Raw genomic sequence first — 18,302 nt, forward strand, 5'->3', positions numbered from 1 at the left:
ATCTATTACTGCATTTATCTTTATCTTTGCCTTTGCTATTTTTGCACATTGTCTGTCTTGTATACTTGTATATTGTTCTTTTTTATAATATGCATCGTCTTGTCTTGTCATTCTGTAGCATTGTGGAGCTTCTGTCACTTAAACAAATTCCTAGTATGTGTAAACATACCTGGCAATAAAGCTCATTCTGATTCTGATTCTGATTCTGATTTAACAATATTAATATCAACAGTAAATATATCACAAGTCAGTCGTTGTTGGTCAGTATTAATGGAATGCACGGAATTACGTAATAATGAAACAACTTTACTTGGAATTGCATCAAAACTAACAGCATAGTTTTGGTTTCACAGGAATTTTAAATTTCAAAGTCCATTTTTACAGTTTTGTAATGGTTGTCATAGCGTTGTGCTGTAGTTTGTCCTTCCTCGCTATAGGTGGCAGTAAAGCTCTAGTGGCAGGTAGAGGTCACGCACACAACACAAGAGAAGGAGAAGGCAAGTCTTTTCCAGAGCATTTCAGTGAAGTTCGGAATTCCTTCCCTCCCCTCTTCACCTGTCCAAGTGCAACTATATAATTAACTTAACCCAGTTTTGTTCTGCTTCCATTCTGCAGTCACTACAGTTCCCAAAATGTTGGCTGTCAGAAGAGCATTGCGTCTTTGTCAGCGCGTAGCTAATGTCAGTGTTTCGCGTCGTGGATGCGCTGGAGCCGTTCCAGTGGACGACATCGTGAACGGTCTTACCGAGGAGCAGATCCAGGTATCTCACACACCCACAGGTTACGTAACGTTAACCTGCTGCCAAACTTCGTGAAATGTCACCGTTTTTTTTTAATTTAAATCCGGTTTAAGTTTGGTTAGGGATGAGCTAGTTTGTTATGCTAGCGTACATGATGACCTTTAACACAATTCTGAGAACTTCAAACTGTATTTGTTTGGTAAATAAACACAGTTGTGTTCATTGTTTAATAAAAGCATCAATTAGCACTGGCTAAGAAGCTATTCGTGTTAGTACGAGAGACGTTACATTACTAACACGCGAAGTGCAGAATCAAACTTGACATTAAAATATTTAAGTATAGTTATAAGTTAAGGTAAATATAGCTGTGCTACTTAAGACTGGTTTTGTGCTTCAGGGTCACATTTTAGAAAGGAAAATTGAAAAAAAAAAAATAATAATAATTAAAGAGAATCCAATAATGGTGAATAATGTATTGCTATTGTGTGAATAACATGTAATCATGTAATTAAAGTTATATTTTTTAAGGTTTCTACTTTCTAATAAATGATAGACTGACATAGTATCTATGCTTTCTGTGCTAAATGGGCATTCTTTGTGGGTGTGAACGAATGGAGCATTTTGATTGGACAGGGTCATTTTTATATAACCTATATTAGCTTTGATAATAAAGAAGCCCACTGGAAAGTCATAATAAGTTTGGACATGGCTCCAATGGCGTCACTAGGAATTCTGGGCCCTGAATTTGATATGGGGCCCCTTCAAAAATCACACTCAGTTTGGGGGTATGGGGGATGTTATAGTGTGCCCCTGTCAACTCTGGGCTCTCTGCACTCTGTCGTTCTTTTTTGATATGTATCAGTTTAGTGTCATGGTTTTCTGAGGAGGCAAATGTTCTTCTTAGTCCAGTGTAAATTAATCCAGTTCTTTTTTTTTTATATGTAAGGGTGTCCAGTGTTGGGGAAAGTTAAACGTAATGCATTACAATATTGAGTTACTCCCTAAAAAAGTAACTAATTACATTACTTAGTTACTTTTTATGGAAAGTAATGTGTTATATTACTTTTGCGTTACTTTTTAAATCTTTTTAAATATATAAAAAGTTATATTTTTTGCAAATGTAAAAACCTTTTCAGACCAAAAGCCTGAGGCTTGGAGAAAAGTAAATTCACGTCTGTACAGTAGACCGCAGAAGAAAAAAAAGTCAGCTCTTTAGCAGTAAAACAAATGATTATATTTGAATACAAATTGTACAAAAATACAAATGATGTTATATTATCTTGAGTAATTTTTGCTTATTAGTATGGATGAATTGGATCATCGAAGGTTGGCAGGAAAGACAACGGTTAATAAAATGATATTTGTATTTAATATTTAATTATTGCAGGTTTGCGTCCTATTCTCAGTTGAATTTCACTGTTTTATTCATTTTGAGGAATGCTGTATCTGTTTTTTTTTTTTTTAGTGAGTGAGATGAATTAATGCATGCTCACATTTATTCTAGAGCTAAAGTAACATCTTACGATTTCTCTCAACATGGGGACAGTAGAGCTTTTAATCAATAAATCTGGAAAAAAGTAACTGGCATTACTTATTTGAAAAAGTAACTCAGATATTTTCTTGTCAATTAAAAAGTAATGCGCTACTTTACTAGTTACTTGGAAAAAGTAATATTATTATGTTACTTGCGTTACTTGTAATGCATTACCCCCAACACTGATGGTGTCTTGGTCAAATGTGTGTGAAATAACCAATTTCTTTACAGTAACCAAGAGGAAAAGTGTATTTTATTATAGAAACTACCATAAAAAATTCTGAAGTTCAATATTTATTAAGAAATTAATACTTATTTTTCAGAAAAGGGTAAGAAATACATTTATAAAGTTGCAAAAGATTTGTGGACCACAAAACAACAATAGCCAAAAATACACTAAACGGGTTAAAATGATCGATTTTTCTTTAATGCCAAACGTCGTTAGAATATTAAGTAAAGATCATGCTCTAATTTCCTACTGTAAATATATCAACATTTTTTGATTAGTAATATGCATTGCTATGGACTTCATTTGGACAGCTTTAAAGGAGATTTTCTTAATATTTAGATTTTTTTGCACCCTCAGATTCAAATAGTTCAAATAGTTGTATCTCAGCTAAATATTGTCCTATCCTAATAAACCTTACATCAATGGAAAGCTTTTTTTATTCAGTGATGTAAAAATCTCAATTAAAACATTGACCCTTATAACTGGTTTTGTGGTCCAGGGTCACATTTCTGTGTTTAATAAATGCTGTTCTTGTGAACTTTCTGTTCTGCAAGGCCCTGAGAAATATAACAGAACTGTTTTCAACACTGTAATAAGCATATTAGAATTTCTGAAGGAAAACAAAGTCCCATCAATAATTTATATATTTTAGCTTTTTTGGCACTAAATGATTTTGGCTTTTGTTAATTGTTATCAAAAATAACCTTTTTTTTAAATTATTACTTATTCTGCAAGTGTATTGATTCCTGCAGGCATATAGGTGCTATAAAACAAAATTACTCAAAAACATTAGTAGATTTTATGCATTTAAAATAATATTTCGTAATATTTGTTTTGTGTTAGGGGCAATATATGCCCTCTGGAATTGAATTCCAGGGGCAGTTTTTTACATTTGTGGGGGCTATTTTATTATTGTCTTTAATGTCAAATACTTACATTTAATCAATATTTTAAACTGTTGTCAATAATAATAGACATTTAAAAATTTTATCTAAATTGTACATATAAAAAACAGTTCTTAGGGCTGCAATATTATGTATTATTATTATTATTATGATTTAGTTTTGGGCACGTCACATTCTGGCTTCACAGACAAACATGTCGGTCCATGACGTTCGCCAAGTCTAGCAAAAGTTACGCCAAAACCCTTGTTATAATCACTGAAGCTATGAAATTAATATTTTATTTACATCGTATCTGCACTGTGTTGTTTATGATGAGGAATAGGGATGCTCATATTGACCGTTTAACCGTTAACCGACAGTAAGAATTTTAACCGATTATTTTTTTTTTATTTTTTTTTTTTTACGTTTGCTGCATGGTGAAAGAAATAATGCTATTTGTAAGTTATCCGTTTACTCACGCGCAGTGTGGCTGTACAGACATATTTTGCTTCACCTTTACTTAGTAAACTGATGTAGTATATGCAACTCCATGGCAAGTGGCGTTATTGGGTTATCAGAGAGTGAATCCGTGAGTGAATGTATTCAAATTCTGAATGAATTATAGTCTAGAAAGTGCGCAATAGGCGCTCCCGTTACAATCACTGGAAAGCTATCACTCATCCTAGAGTAGTTCATCGCAATCTCATAAACTTATTAAAAAGTAATAAAATAACCTTTACACTGCACAATTAATCTCTTATTTATATAATGCCAACACTTTGTTTTTTTGTGAGAAACTGAACAGTATTTATATCATTTTTTACCTTTGATACACAGCCACGTCCAACTGTCATGAGCACGAGTTTGGCATCAGTCACGTAACTTGTGCACGCGCTCTGGAGTAGAATACGCAAACAAAAGCGTAATCAGTCAAAAGTTTTTGGACAGTGAGATTTTTAATGTTTTGTTTTAATAAGAGAGTTCGCGAAAGTGTAGAAGTCAGCAAAACTGAAACCAGCACTTTGGTTGGTGAGTGGATTGTAACATAGCCTCCTCTGATTGGCCACAGTGATAATCAAATCAACATACATGTCTGTGATTGGCTATTGCTGAACGCTGTAAAACACGCGCTTCTCCTCACGCATATGACAGTGGATGGAAGTCCCGAACCGCAAATTGAAAGGGTTTTTGTGATGGTGTTTTTTTCGCGGATCTAAGAGTTAACAGGCAGCGGTCCTGCCTATCCGTACAGCATGTGGACATGTTAAAAACTAGGCACACTGAGGTATTGGCTGGCCTGCAATATATTTTTATGTCCGACGAGAAGAATAAGACCGGTACAGTTCTTCAAAGGATTCAGTGTGTTTTAGTTTTGTCATCTTTATTAGGTAGTTATTTAATTTATACATATTTAGTGTAGGCCTATTTATATTATTCTTTTTTTTTTCATTCAGATTTTCTCTGTTCTCAGAACCGCTGCTGATGCGTGATAATTTAAGTATGTCAATACAGTTTTTGTTGTTGCTCTGTATGCTGCTGTTTGCATGTTAAAATAAAACATTTGTTTGTATTTTTAATGTATCATCACAGATACTCGTGCATTCTATTTTTATTTTAAACTAATTTATTATTCTAATTTTATCAGTTAACGGTTAATGTTCGGATAACGAGCAGCGGTTGTCGGTCAGGAAAATTAACCGAAATGAGCATCCCTAATGAGGAAATTTGCGAGTATGCACTATGACTCAACACAGCTCCGGTGTTTTCAGCACATCTGATTGGTCCATTTTCAGCACTGACTAATCAAAGCGCCTCTGATTGGTGCGTTTTCAGCACTGACTAATCTAAGCACCTCTGAGTGGCCAATACATTTCAACAAGTTCAACAGAAATGCGTTTGATTGGTTATAAGGCTCCACGCTGCACAAAACAGCGTGTAATATCTGATGCAGTGTGAGTGAATCTAAATGTAATTCTGCAAATTGACACTTTTCATAAATGTTCATATTTCATTTTAATCTAGACAGCAGTACTATATTGTTTAATTGTGCAGGGGCATTTTTCCCCCTTTGTCTTAAATTTAAGTGGCATTTTTGTTCAATTTGGTGCCATTTTTGGCACAAGCGCTCATTAGTTTCCACATAGTTACTATACCATGTTATTACTGCCACTGTATTTATTAGAGGTCGACCGATGTATTGGTTTTGCCGATTAATCGGTACCGATAGTTGATTGGCGGAACTATCGGTTATCGGCAAAAATCAATGCCGGGTTGCAACCGTTGCTGAAGCTGCATAGAACGTGTGTATATATCTACAGTATATATATCTATAGGCTCCCTGTTATTTTACAGTACGAGAGCGGCCTCTAGAAGCAGAAATCACTGACAACATGTGCTGTACGTTTACACACGTGATACTGCACGCTAAACGGAGTGGGACACTTCACATGTGCCTTTAAAACATCGACAACGAATTATAGTGCATGATTTCACATCATTACTTAGTAATTACTTGAAAGACAGCAGTATGTTTGCTATTAAGTCTGAGAGGATTCGAACGGTGTGTGTGATTATTGATATTGATATTTCTTCACTAATTGATATTGAGATGTCCTGGTCGCAGCGCTGGGATTTTGTTCGGTTTATGACTAAAATATTTAGTTATTTTGATTAGATATTCATCAAGTGTTCTAGAATAGAAGAATATGATACAAATATGATGTAATTTCAATGCTAGGGCTTTTGTGTAGATGTTTAGCTTGAATGTTTATATGAAATTGTAACAAGCTGTGGAAAAAATGTATTTTTCCTGGTTAATGTGTTGTAATGTGATATTTTCAAATGTTTAAGTTGCATTTGTTAACAATAATTATCTATTAATTAACTTTAATGCTAAATATATAATTATTATTAAAACATTTTCTTACAAAGCATGGTCCTGTTCCCATTTTAGTTTCCATTCAGTATCCATTTTAAAAACTATCGGTCAATTAATTGGTATCAGCCAGTGTGGTCCAACCTAGCTATTGGTATCGGTAAAATCCAATATTGGTCGACCTCTAGTGTTTATTATTATTATTATTTAATTTTTTTGTGAGGGACTTAATGCTAAAAGTGTACGTTTAGTGTCATTGAATTGTTTTGTTGAGGTTGTTGGCAGCTTATGTTATTTGTGGACAGTCTGCCCTGTGTTTATTATACATCTTTCTTTTGAACTCCAGCTCAGACAGACAGTCCAGAGATTCTGCCAGGAGAAACTCACTCCCTACGCTGATGAGATTGACAAGAAAAACGAGTTTCCCCGCATGAGGGTGAGTTCCTGTATATGACCAGTATCTCAGGAGTCTCTCTGTAATAATCCTGAGTAATGAATCCTCATCTTTTTTTTTTTTTTTTTTTAATAGGAGTTTTGGAAGGAGATGGGTGAGCTTGGACTGCTGGGAGTTACTGCTCCAGGTTGGACCATTTACAAGCTTTCTTAAACAATATTGTATTTGAGACAATATTGAGCACAATCTGATGGGATTCTCTTTGGAAAACATAAAATTGTGATGTTTTTATGCATGTGCGCAGTGGAGTACGGTGGAACGGGATTGGGCTACCTTGATCACGTGATTGTTATGGAGGAGATCTCCCGTGCTTCAGCAGCTATTGCTCTCAGCTATGGCGCGCACTCCAACTTGTGTGTAAATCAGATGGTGCGACATGCTAATCAGAAGCAGAAAGAGAAGTACATGCCGAAGGTGTGAGTCAAGACATTTATTAGTTTAGCTTAACGAAACTGCTGTCTGTTACCTTTGTTTTTTTGTTTTCATTACTAAACCAGCTTTCTAAATCCTATGACATAATCAGGGCTCGCAAAAGCGCTAGCCCGATGTTGTGTTTTCCAGTCAGGCTACCAAAATGTTTCACCGGCCCCGACGGGCTATCTTAAGGTGCCATAGAATGGAAAACTGAATTTACCTTGGCATAGTTAAATAATAACAGTTGTGTACATGGACATGACATACCATGAGTCTCAAACACCATCGTTTCCTCCTTCTTATATAAATCTAGTGTTTGCAAAAGACCACCCAAAAATAGGTCAATTCCAACATAACACCGACTGTTACGAAACAGTCGGTGTTACAGCCGAGATCGTTAATAGTTACGCCTCCAACATTTGCATCGCCCAATCATCGGTAACGTCAGCACATCAGTTAAACATGGCGAGTCACTCAAGGGACACGGTTAGCTTAATGCTAGCACTAGCCTGTTACATTGCAATACATAGGATTTCACTTACCACATAAACAACTAAAATGTCGGCGATTCAAAACGGCAGATTCAACAAACCGCATATTAAAAGCGGCTAGAGCTCCTAATTAAATATATATTTTTATCCATGTGTGAGCTATTGAGCTCTGTGAAACAGCCAATCAGAGCAGAGCTCATTAATATTCATGAAGCTTCCAAATAAGGCAAAAACAGAGCATTTCATTATAGGGACAAATCCTAGGGTTGTAAATGGACCTGTAAAACCATTTCTGGAGATTTTTTGCCCTTTCCTATGCCATATACCGTCTATGTAGATATCAGAGAACAATTTTAAATATTCTCTCAATGCATTCTATGGCACCTTTAAAGGAGAGGGCTCCTGCAGGTCCTTAAAAACACCTCAATTCAGTTGTATCAAATTTAAGACTATAAAACATTTTAAATGTGTCAAATAGTATAAGAAAAGTCTTAATTATAAGTTTAAGAGGTCTTACAGTTGGGAACGAAAAGACGGGTGTCGCGATATGGCTGGATAAAACTTCAAAATGCAATGATGTCACGGAATAAAAATGCATGCTGCACGTTTCAAAGTCAAAATGCAGCACGAATGTCTTTATATGAATGTATCTGAAGGGAACTGGCTGTCCTGGAATGGTGTCGCTGGTATTTCATATTACTAGGGAAAGCGTAATATTTCAGCGCTCCTAAAGCGCCACCTCGTGGCAGAGAATGAATTTGCATTTCCAATCAATTTTTCAGCTGTTTGTGGTCAGATTATTATTATATATACCCATGTTTTTATCCAACAAACACATAGAGTTGTAAATGTGAAAGAGGTTAATGTGCTTTCTAAAAATCTAAACAATTTAGACTAGAGGTTGACCGATTAATCGGCACCGATAGTTGATTAGTGGAATTATCGGTTATCACAAAAATCCATGCCGATAGTTTTTCTGGGTTGCATCCGTTGCTGAAGTGACTGAGAATGCTTGTTTGCTCTGTTGTTTCAAACAGCGAACTTCAAATTCAACTATGACGCCTTTTGATCATTCTTGAAGTAAACTTATGTCCGTTTGGTGATTAAATAAACAGTTTCAGACCGCCGTTTGAACTAAATGTGAAGCGTCCGGTGTGTGTGATAATTGATACGAGATATCCTGGGTGCAACGCTGGGCTTTAGTTCGGTTTGTGACTAAAATATTTTGTCATTTTGATTGGATGGTAAGTGTTCTAGAATAGAAGAATATGATACAAATATGATGTAATTTCAGTAATATGGCTTTTGTGTAGATGTTTAAAGATCTTTAGCTTGAATGTTGATATGAAATGGTAACACTTCACAAGAGTACATTTGTTGCATTCACTAAGATTGATAAAAGCTGTAGAATAGATGTATTTTTTTTTTCCTGGTTAATGTGTTCATTTCTACATTTACTGATATTTTTAAATGTTGCTTTTGTTAACATTAATGAGCTATGAACTAACTTTAATGCTCAATATATAATTAATATTAATACATTTTCTTACAAAGTATAGCTCAGTCCCTTATTTTACATAGAAGACCGCTATTTTAGTTTCCATTCAGTATCCATTTTAAAAACTATCGGTTGATTAATCGGTATCGACCAGTGTGGTCCAACCTAGATATCGATATCAGTAAAATCCAATATCGGTCGACCTCTAATTAAGATTTAATATTTTTATTAATAATAAAAATATAATAAATGTATTAATATTTATGTTTAAAATAAATATAATTATATTCTTAATTTATCCATTTTAATGGTATAAATGCTAAAATGCCATTATATATGTTTTTGTTTTTGTGAAAACCTGTATCTGAACTGTAAATCATGTTGTTTTATGGCTTAATATGGTACCATACATTGTCCAACCCCACTCATACTGTGTTTATTTTACTTGTGCAGCTCTTAAAAAGGGTTGGAAATTGCCTTTAATATTTAAAACTTCTGCAGATACCCTGTAAATAGTGAAATAAAATTCCTTGATATTTGTATATTGAAAATATTTTTGATTGACATTTAGACTACTCTCTGAGATTTTGCGAGCCCTGCATGATGCATTAGGGAAAATCCCACTCTTTTCACACTGTAAACAAAGATTAATTAAATGCATTTAGGTTATTCATGTATTTTTGGGGTTTTGGTTGTTTTTCACAATTATTGTATGTTTGTGCTTTAGTTGATGACAGGGGAGCATGTGGGTGCCTTGGCCATGAGTGAGAACAACTCTGGCTCTGATGTGGTGTCCATGAGACTGACAGCGAAAAAACAAGGTGACTGGCCTTCTGTTATCACTCTGCTGCTCTGTTAGTCTCCACTGTCTGTTGCTAAAATAGGCATTGTTACATCAGTGCCATGGAGATGTCAGAACTGATTAGATATACGTGCTTGTGCATGTTATTTGTTGACTGGTTTGTTAGATATATGTCATTTGATATATACTACTGTTCAAAAGTTTGTATTTTGAAATAAATTATTACTTTTGTTAAGAATGCATTATATTGATCCAATGTGACAGCAAAGAGATTTTCATATAGAAGCGGTTTCCATTAAAGAATCCTGACAAATGTATCAGTTTTCATAAAAAGCAACTAAAGTGTTTTGAACATTGATAATAATAAAGAAATCTGCATATTAAAATCATTTCTGAATGATCATGTGACACTGAAGACTGAAGTAATGTTGCTGATACATTACAGGTTTGTCTTCAGCTTTGACAAAACAGGAATAAAATGAAATTTTAAATAAAATGCTGTTTAAAAATGTGGGAGCAGTAAGATTTTTTTTTTAATGGAATCTCTTATGCTATGTATTTATTTGATCAAAAATACAGAAAAATCAGTAATATTGTGAAATATTATTTAAATTTCTAATATTGGTTTCCTATTTTAATATACTTTAATATTAATAATATAGTAGTCATTTCTTATGCTTTCAGAAATCATTCTAATATGCTTATGTATTATCAGTGTTGGAAACGGTTGTTCTGCTCAATATTTATTTGGAACCTGTGATATTTTTTTCTTTGATTCTTGATGAATAAAAAGTAAAAAAAAAAAAAACTGCATTTATTCAAAATAGAAATATAAGTCTTTGCTGTCACTTTTTTCAATTTAACTCTTGTCCTTGCTGAATAACAGTATTAATTTCTATTAAAAAAAATAATAAACACTGTTCTTTTACATTTTTGATTTATCAAAGAATCTTTAAAAAAGTATCACAGGTCCCAAAAATATTAAGCAGCACATCTGTTTCCAACATTGATTATAAATCATCATATTAGAATGTTTTTTTAAAGGATCATGTGACACTGAAGACTGAAATAATGATGCTTAAAATTCTTCACAGGAATAAATTCTATTTTAAATTATATTAAAAAGAAAACAGTTTCATTTTGAAAAGCTGAACATTTTTAAATTGCTATAAAATTTCAAAAAAGTGTTTTTATTAAATATATATAGCCTTGATGAGCATAAGGAACTTCTATAAAAAAGCATTAAAAATCTTACTGACACCAAACTTTTGAACAGTTGTATATGTAGTAATTTATGCACAAATATTTAAAGCATATATTGTATTAGTCAGAATGCATCAGTATTTAAACGATTCCTTACGATTACTAACATTATACAATGCTTTGTAAAAATAAGTAAAAATAAAACAATAAAAACTAAAATCAGTCACTTAGACATCAAAAATGGACATCATTTTGGCATTTTCTAAAGATTACATTTAAAAGTTTTGTTTTAGTACTATAAATATACATCATCGGCTAATACACTGCAGTTTGAGATCAGTACGTTTTTTAATGTTATTTAAAGAAGTCTTTTTGGCTCATCAAGGCTGTTTATTTGATTAAAAATACATATAAAAACTTTAATATTGTGAAATATTATTGCAATTTAAAATAATGGTTTTCTATTTTAATATCCTTTAAAATATAATTTATTCCTGTAATGCAAAGCTGATTACTTCAGTCTTGAATGTCACATGATTCTTCAGAAATCACTCTAATTGGCTGATTTATTATCAGTGTTGGAAGCGCTTGTGCTGATTAATATTTTTTGCAACTTCTGATACTTTTTTTCAAGGTTCTGTAATGAATAACAAGCTAAAAAGAACAGCATTTATTTAAGATAGAAATATTTTGTAACAGTATACTATCATTCAAAGATAATGGTCAGTATTTTTTTCTTTCTTTTTTAGTTTGAAAGAAATGAATACTTTTATTCAGCAAGGATGTGCTAAATTGATAAAAAGTGATAGTTGAGACTTATCTTGTTAGAAAATGTCTATTTTGAATAAATGCTGTTCTTTTTCACTTTTTGTTCCATCAAAGAATCACAGGTTCCAAAGAATTAACATTGATATTGATAATAAAAGTAATAAATCAGCATATTAAAATGATTTCTGAAGGATCATGTGACACTAAAGACTGGAGTAATGATGCTGAAAATGTAGCTTTGCATCTCAGGAGTAAATTCTATTTTAAAGCACATAAAAAACACTATTTTAAATTGCAAAAATATTTCACAATATTAATGTTTTTATGTATTTTTAGTCAAATAAACACAGCCTTGATGAGCCAAAATGGAGTGTAATGGCTGATGAAAATTTTACTTTCATCACAGAAATAAATTATATTTTAAAGTATATTAAAATAGAAAGCTATTATTGCAAACTACAATAATATTACTACTTCTGTATTTTTAATCAAATAAATGAAACTTTGATGAGCATAAAGACTTTAAAAAACATAAATCTTACTGATTCCAAACTTTTGAACAGCAGTATATATTGCTAATGTTGCCAATGAAATAAAATAAAGCAATGTAATAAATTGCTATTGAAATATTGTGCATTGCTTCTTTAAATGAGTGTTGGTAATGTAGGCTTGTGATGTTTATTTATACCATTACAGTGGCTTTAAAAGAAATGTGCCACTGGCAAAACACCTATAATGTAATGACGTGTTATTTATATTTCTTGCATAAAAATGATTTAATCAGAATACAGCTATTTTTTGAATGTACCATCAGGGGCTATAACAACACGTTTGGCTGTATTATAACCTTATTTTCTCTTTGATCTGTCATCTTTTAGGGGATCATTACGTGTTGAATGGTAATAAGTTCTGGATTACGAACGGACCAGATGCAGATGTTGTGATTGTGTACGCTAAAACAGACCCAGAGGCAGCAGCCCGTGGCATCACTGCTTTCATCGTAGAGAAGGTTAGATGTCCTTTTGAATGATTGATTATGGTTTACTGTTCGGTCTGAAATCATATTACACCTTGCGTTTAGAATCTGATTGAACGTTTCATTTTTAATCTGTTGATCAGGAAAGCAGCAACTTCAATAGATAAGCGTATCATAGTCATTGTGCTTGTGTTCTTGAAGGGCATGCCAGGATTTAGCACAGCGCAGAAGCTGGATAAACTGGGAATGAGAGGATCTAACACCTGTGAACTCATCTTTGAAGACTGCAAGATCCCTGGTGTGTGAAGCCTGTTATGCATATTTGTGAGTCTGAATATGTTGGTGGTCCAAACAACAGATTAAGATGGTCTGTTGTGCTTTCAGCGGAAAACATACTGGGCCCGGTAAATAAAGGAGTGTATGTTTTGATGAGCGGCCTGGACCTAGAGAGACTCGTCTTGTCTGCTGGACCTGTTGGGTAATTGTTGCTCTGTTCATTTTCAATAGCATACTTAGACATGGAAACTGTCAAATAGTTATTTTTCATCATTTTTTTATGCATTCCTTCAGCATCATGCAAGCTGTGCTTGACCATGCAATTCCTTACCTACATGTTCGTGAAGCCTTTGGACAGAAAATCGGCACCTTCCAGGTATGCTTTTCACTCTGAAATATGCAAGGATTTGTTTGTCCAACATGTTTTATATTTGTCTACTAATAGATTAAATTACATTTGCCAACACCCTCACCTATTGTGTTTTTGAGTTCATGCATTTATTTTTAATAAATAATACAATACTTTGAAATGAGATGTTGTGCTAGATATGTGCTCAACAACCTGTTACATGTCCAACAAATGAAAATCCTAAATCCTAAAATCCTAATAAAGTTAAAACTAGTTTTAAATGGAAACTTTTTTCCATCATAAACCATATATGTGACCCTGGACCACAAAACCAGTCATAAGGTTAAATTTTACAAAACTGAGATATATACATCATATGAAAGCTCAAAAAATAAGCTTTCTATTGTTGTATGGTTTGTTTGGATAGGACAATATTTGGCTGAGATACATCTATTTGAAAATCTGGAATCTAAGGGTGCAAAAAATCAAAATACTGAGAAAATCACCTTTAAAGTTGTCCAAATTAAGTTCTTAGCAATGCATATTACTAATCAAAAATTACATTTTGATAGGTTTACAGTAAGAATTTTACAAAAAATCTTCATGGAACATGATCTTTACTTAATTTCCTAATGATTTTTGACATAAAAGAAAAATCAATAATTTTGACCCATACAATGTATTTTTGGCTATTGCTACAAATATACCCCAGCGACTTAAGACTGGTTTTGTGGTCCAGGGTCACATATATTGCTTTATAATAGCTTTCTTTAACAGTAATGAACATTATATGTGACCCTGACCACAAAATCAGTCATAAGGGTCAATTTTTTAAATTAAGGTTTACACATCATCTGAAAGCTGAATAAATAAGCTTACTATTGATGTATGGTTGTTAGGATAGGACAATATTTGGCTGAGATACAAATCTGTAATCTGAGGGTGCAAAAAAATCAAAATGTTTGAGGAAATCACCTTTAAAGTTGTCCAAATGAAGTTCTTAGCAATGCATATTACTAATCAAAAATTATGTTTTGATATATTTATGGTAGGAGATGTACAAAATATCTTCATGGAACATGATCTTTATTCTTAAATTTTTTTTTTATAATTTTGACCCATACAATGTATTTTTGGCTATTGCTACATATATACCCATGCTAGACTGATTTTGTGGTCCAGGGTCTCACATGATTTTTAACATATAATTAGAACCATATTACTACTCGTATCCATCATTATACTTATGAAAGAAATTAAAGGATTAGTTCACTTCCAGAATAAAAAATCCTAATAATTTACTCACCCCCGTGTCATCCAAGGTGTTCATGTCTTTTCTTCTTCAGTTGAAAAGAAATTAAGGATTTTGAGGAAACATTCCAAGATTTTTCTCCATATAGTGGACTTCAATGGGGATCAACAGGTTGAAAGTCCATCAGAAATTGCAGTTTCAATGCAGCTTTGAAGGGCTCTACACAATACCAGCTGAGGAATAAGTGTCTTATCTAATAATAAAAAAAAAAGGATGTTCTTTTGAACCACAAATGCTCATATTGCACTAGTTCTGCAATGGGCATTTATGACTTCATGCATTAAAGGGATAGTTCACCCAAAAATTTAAATTTGATGTTTATCTGCATACCCCCAGGGGATCCAAGATGTAGGTGACTTTGTTTCTTCAGTAGAACACAAACAAAGATTTTTAACTAAACTGTTGCAGTCTGTTAGTCATATAATGGCAGTCAATGGGAACCCACAGCTTTACACAGATAAAACCAAATTAAACCCTGAGGCTCGTAAGATACATTGAGGTCTTAAGACACCAAACAATCGGTCTGTGCAAGAAACTGAACAGCATTTTTTACCTTTGGTCCACAGCAATATCCAACGGTCCTGAGCGCCTTCACAACAGCCGACGTGTCAATGTGATCTGTCGTGCGTATACGTCACTTTTTGTTTACGCAGAGAGATTGTGGATAAGATGGCTACTCAAAATGGTAATTACTTGTGCTTATTCTGATTGTTGCAACTGATTAAACTAAAAGATTACGTTTGCTTGCGCAAACTCATCCGGGAGTGTTGGCTTTTCACCAACTCCCAACTTTTGAGCCTGATCAATTGAAGTTATGGTTGCTTGCTCTTCGTCATATGCCGGCTCAGGTCAGTTGGACATTGTGGTGGATCAGAGGTAAAAATGATATAAGTACTGTTCAGTTTCTTGTACAGACCTATTGTTTCTTGAGTTAAGACCTCAATGTATCGTCACGAGCCCCAGGGTTTAATTTGGTTTTGTCTATGTATTTTTTATTTATTTTTTTTTTGTCTCTCAAAGCCGTGGACCCCATTGACTGCCATTATATGATGACAGACTGCAACAGTTTGAGTTAAAAATCTGTGTTTATGTTCTACTAAAGAAACAAAGTCACCTACATCTTAGAAGCCCTGGGGGTAAGCAGATCTTAACATCAAATTTAAATTTTGGGGTGAAATATCCCTTTAAGTAATCAAAGTCATGTGCTGTTAGTTCTTCATCTGTGTACTCTAGTACATAAAATTAGGGTAGGGCCAAAAACTTGATCTCATTTTATCCTCCAACTTCAAAAGCGTCTGACGTTGTTGTTTTAATTTCAAGGGCGTTTCAAGGGCGTTTCAAGGGTGTAAAGTGCATCCGGAAAGTATTCACAGCGCTTCACTTTTTCCACATTTTGTTGTTACAGCCTTATTCCAAAATGGATTAAATTTTTTTCATCGAACGGTCGAAAAAAATTTTCATTACGAACATTACCCCATAATGACAACGTGAAGGAAGTTTGTATGAAATCTATGAAAGTTTATTTAAAAAAAAAAAATGAACAAAAAATCACATGTACATACACTGCTGCTCAAACATTTGGGATCAGTAAGATTTTTATTGTTATAAGTCTTTTAAGTCATCAAAGTTCCATTTATTTGATCATAAATATCACTTATCAATTTAACACATCCTTGCTGAATAAAAGTATTCATTTCTTTCAAATAGAAAAAGTTATTAAATGTATTTCCTTGCCAATAAAATTATTCACATTTATTTTCCCCATTGACTAGCTAATGCAAGGAAAAATGGCTGATATGTACACACGGCTTAGCTCTTGTCGACAGTATTTATACAACGTTGCCCGTGCTTGTGACAAAGGCCATTTCAGTGCTAAGGTAAGAGCTCTTTACCCACTTTGTGTTATTTGACTGCTTTCTTTTTAAAATGTTACATATCAGCCTGGAAATGATGCATGCAGTCGTTGCAGTGTATGTAGTGGCAGTATTGATTTGTGATGTTATTGTAGGACTGTGCTGGGGTAATCCTTTATTGTGCTGAGAACGCGACTCAAGTTGCCTTGGATGGAATTCAATGCCTGGGTGAGTGCCTAATAGTTAGCACAGCAGAAACTACAAGAAATAGCTCCGGACGTACCTAAGACACAGATCAGGGCCAAACCCTTCTGTCTTAATTCATTCTTACTGGGTGGATAAATGACAAACAAGTCAAACTTGTATGTACCTGTTGCCATATGCTTTTTGGGATGTACAGTATATGCAAATTAGTTTTGCCCAAGATGTGTTGATTGATTGATTGGTTGTAAATGCTTATATATCGATCCAACAGCTAATGTTAGACTGGTCCTGTTGCTAAGACAGCAACTCTGAGATGAGCTCAGAAATGGAGCAATTCGCAATTGTGTCAAATCATCAGCAAATTACGTCTTGCTAATTCAATAAGCCCAGGACTTATGACTCAAGTTCTTGTTGACTTACTTTTGCGTCTGTTCTCAGGTGGAAACGGTTACATTAATGACTACCCAATGGGCCGCTTCTTAAGAGACGCTAAACTTTATGAGATTGGAGCTGGAACCAGTGAGGTCAGAAGGATGATCATTGGCAGATCCTTCAATGCCATGTTCAAATAAGAGCAGCACTTACCGAATGTATATCTGATCCCACACAGATTTCATTTCAACTAGCATTCTAGTTTTAACACCTTCAATAATGCAAAGCTATGTCATGGTGTTTTCATTGGATGTCAAAAGTGTAATAAAGCATTCATGTTGAAGTGGTCTCACATACAAGAACTAATACAGTAAGAGCACAAACCTCATGTAATTTAAAGTGGACCGACTTAAATTTATCTTAAGTCCTAATTACCTGGAAAAAAAATGCTTATGATGATGGAAACAGCCAGAGCAATTAATTTCTCCCATGAGCCTTTGTACAGCACATGCAGTTGTCTAGTTTTTTTTCTCTCTCAGAACATGTTCAGTCTTTGTAATCTATTCTGTGTTTCACGTCTGCCTCGCTAATATGATCATTTGGGGCTTTTCTTTATAGAGGATATTTATTGAAGTGTGTAATTCAGACATTCTTTCCCTCTTTGATTTCTTTTTATTTTAAGATGGTTTAATCTTAAGATTCGAAAGAAGTAGCACTTTTTTGAAATAAGCTGTTGTATTGACTCATACCTTTGGGTTTCCAGAATCCTGCCTTATTTAATAATCACTTCATGTTTTTGAAGTAAATGATTGTTTAGAATAAATGCAATCTGTCTTTCATATGCTTGTATTGAATTTCTGTCAGTTTTTTTTCTAAGATTTGAGTTATTTTCAGAAATGTCTTAATTCACCAGTGTTCTTTTAGTATTATGTGTATATTACAGTATTTCTTAATATTTTAGCTTTGATTTTCAGATTTAAAAAAAAAATTATTTTGATTTATTTTTAATGTCAGTTTTAGTGCTAGGAATTTTAGTAGTTCAACTAAAATGTTTATTTTAATTAACGC

The 18,302-nt window shown here is 33.6% G+C and overlaps 1 protein-coding gene across 1 annotated transcript; it reads left to right on the forward strand.

The window, feature by feature from the left end:
- Positions 1-478: 478 nt before the first annotated feature.
- Positions 479-18,075, forward strand: ivd (isovaleryl-CoA dehydrogenase). Its single transcript, XM_073827292.1, has 12 exons — positions 479-761; positions 6,609-6,698; positions 6,792-6,843; positions 6,961-7,130; positions 9,847-9,940; positions 12,771-12,901; positions 13,070-13,166; positions 13,253-13,346; positions 13,439-13,520; positions 16,578-16,682; positions 16,814-16,886; positions 17,301-18,075. Exons 1-12 carry the CDS (start codon positions 633-635, stop codon positions 17,432-17,434), a joined length of 1,251 nt encoding a protein of 416 aa, XP_073683393.1. The 5' UTR covers positions 479-632; the 3' UTR covers positions 17,435-18,075.
- Positions 18,076-18,302: the final 227 nt, after the last annotated feature.

The sequence above is a fragment of the Garra rufa genome, chromosome 21 (assembly GCF_049309525.1).
Source record: "Garra rufa chromosome 21, GarRuf1.0, whole genome shotgun sequence".
In the NCBI taxonomy this organism is placed as follows: domain Eukaryota; kingdom Metazoa; phylum Chordata; class Actinopteri; order Cypriniformes; family Cyprinidae; genus Garra; species Garra rufa.

Bases quoted from the DNA above. Each gene is read 5' to 3' on its own strand.
- ivd (XM_073827292.1), top strand. From the start codon at position 633: ATGTTGGCTGTCAGAAGAGCATTGCGTCTTTGTCAGCGCGTAGCTAAT. The intron at 6,699-6,791 runs GTGAGTTCCTGT...TTTTTTTAATAG, and splicing joins ACGAGTTTCCCCGCATGAGG to GAGTTTTGGAAGGAGATGGG. The intron at 13,167-13,252 runs GTGTGTGAAGCC...TTGTGCTTTCAG, and splicing joins TGAAGACTGCAAGATCCCTG to CGGAAAACATACTGGGCCCG.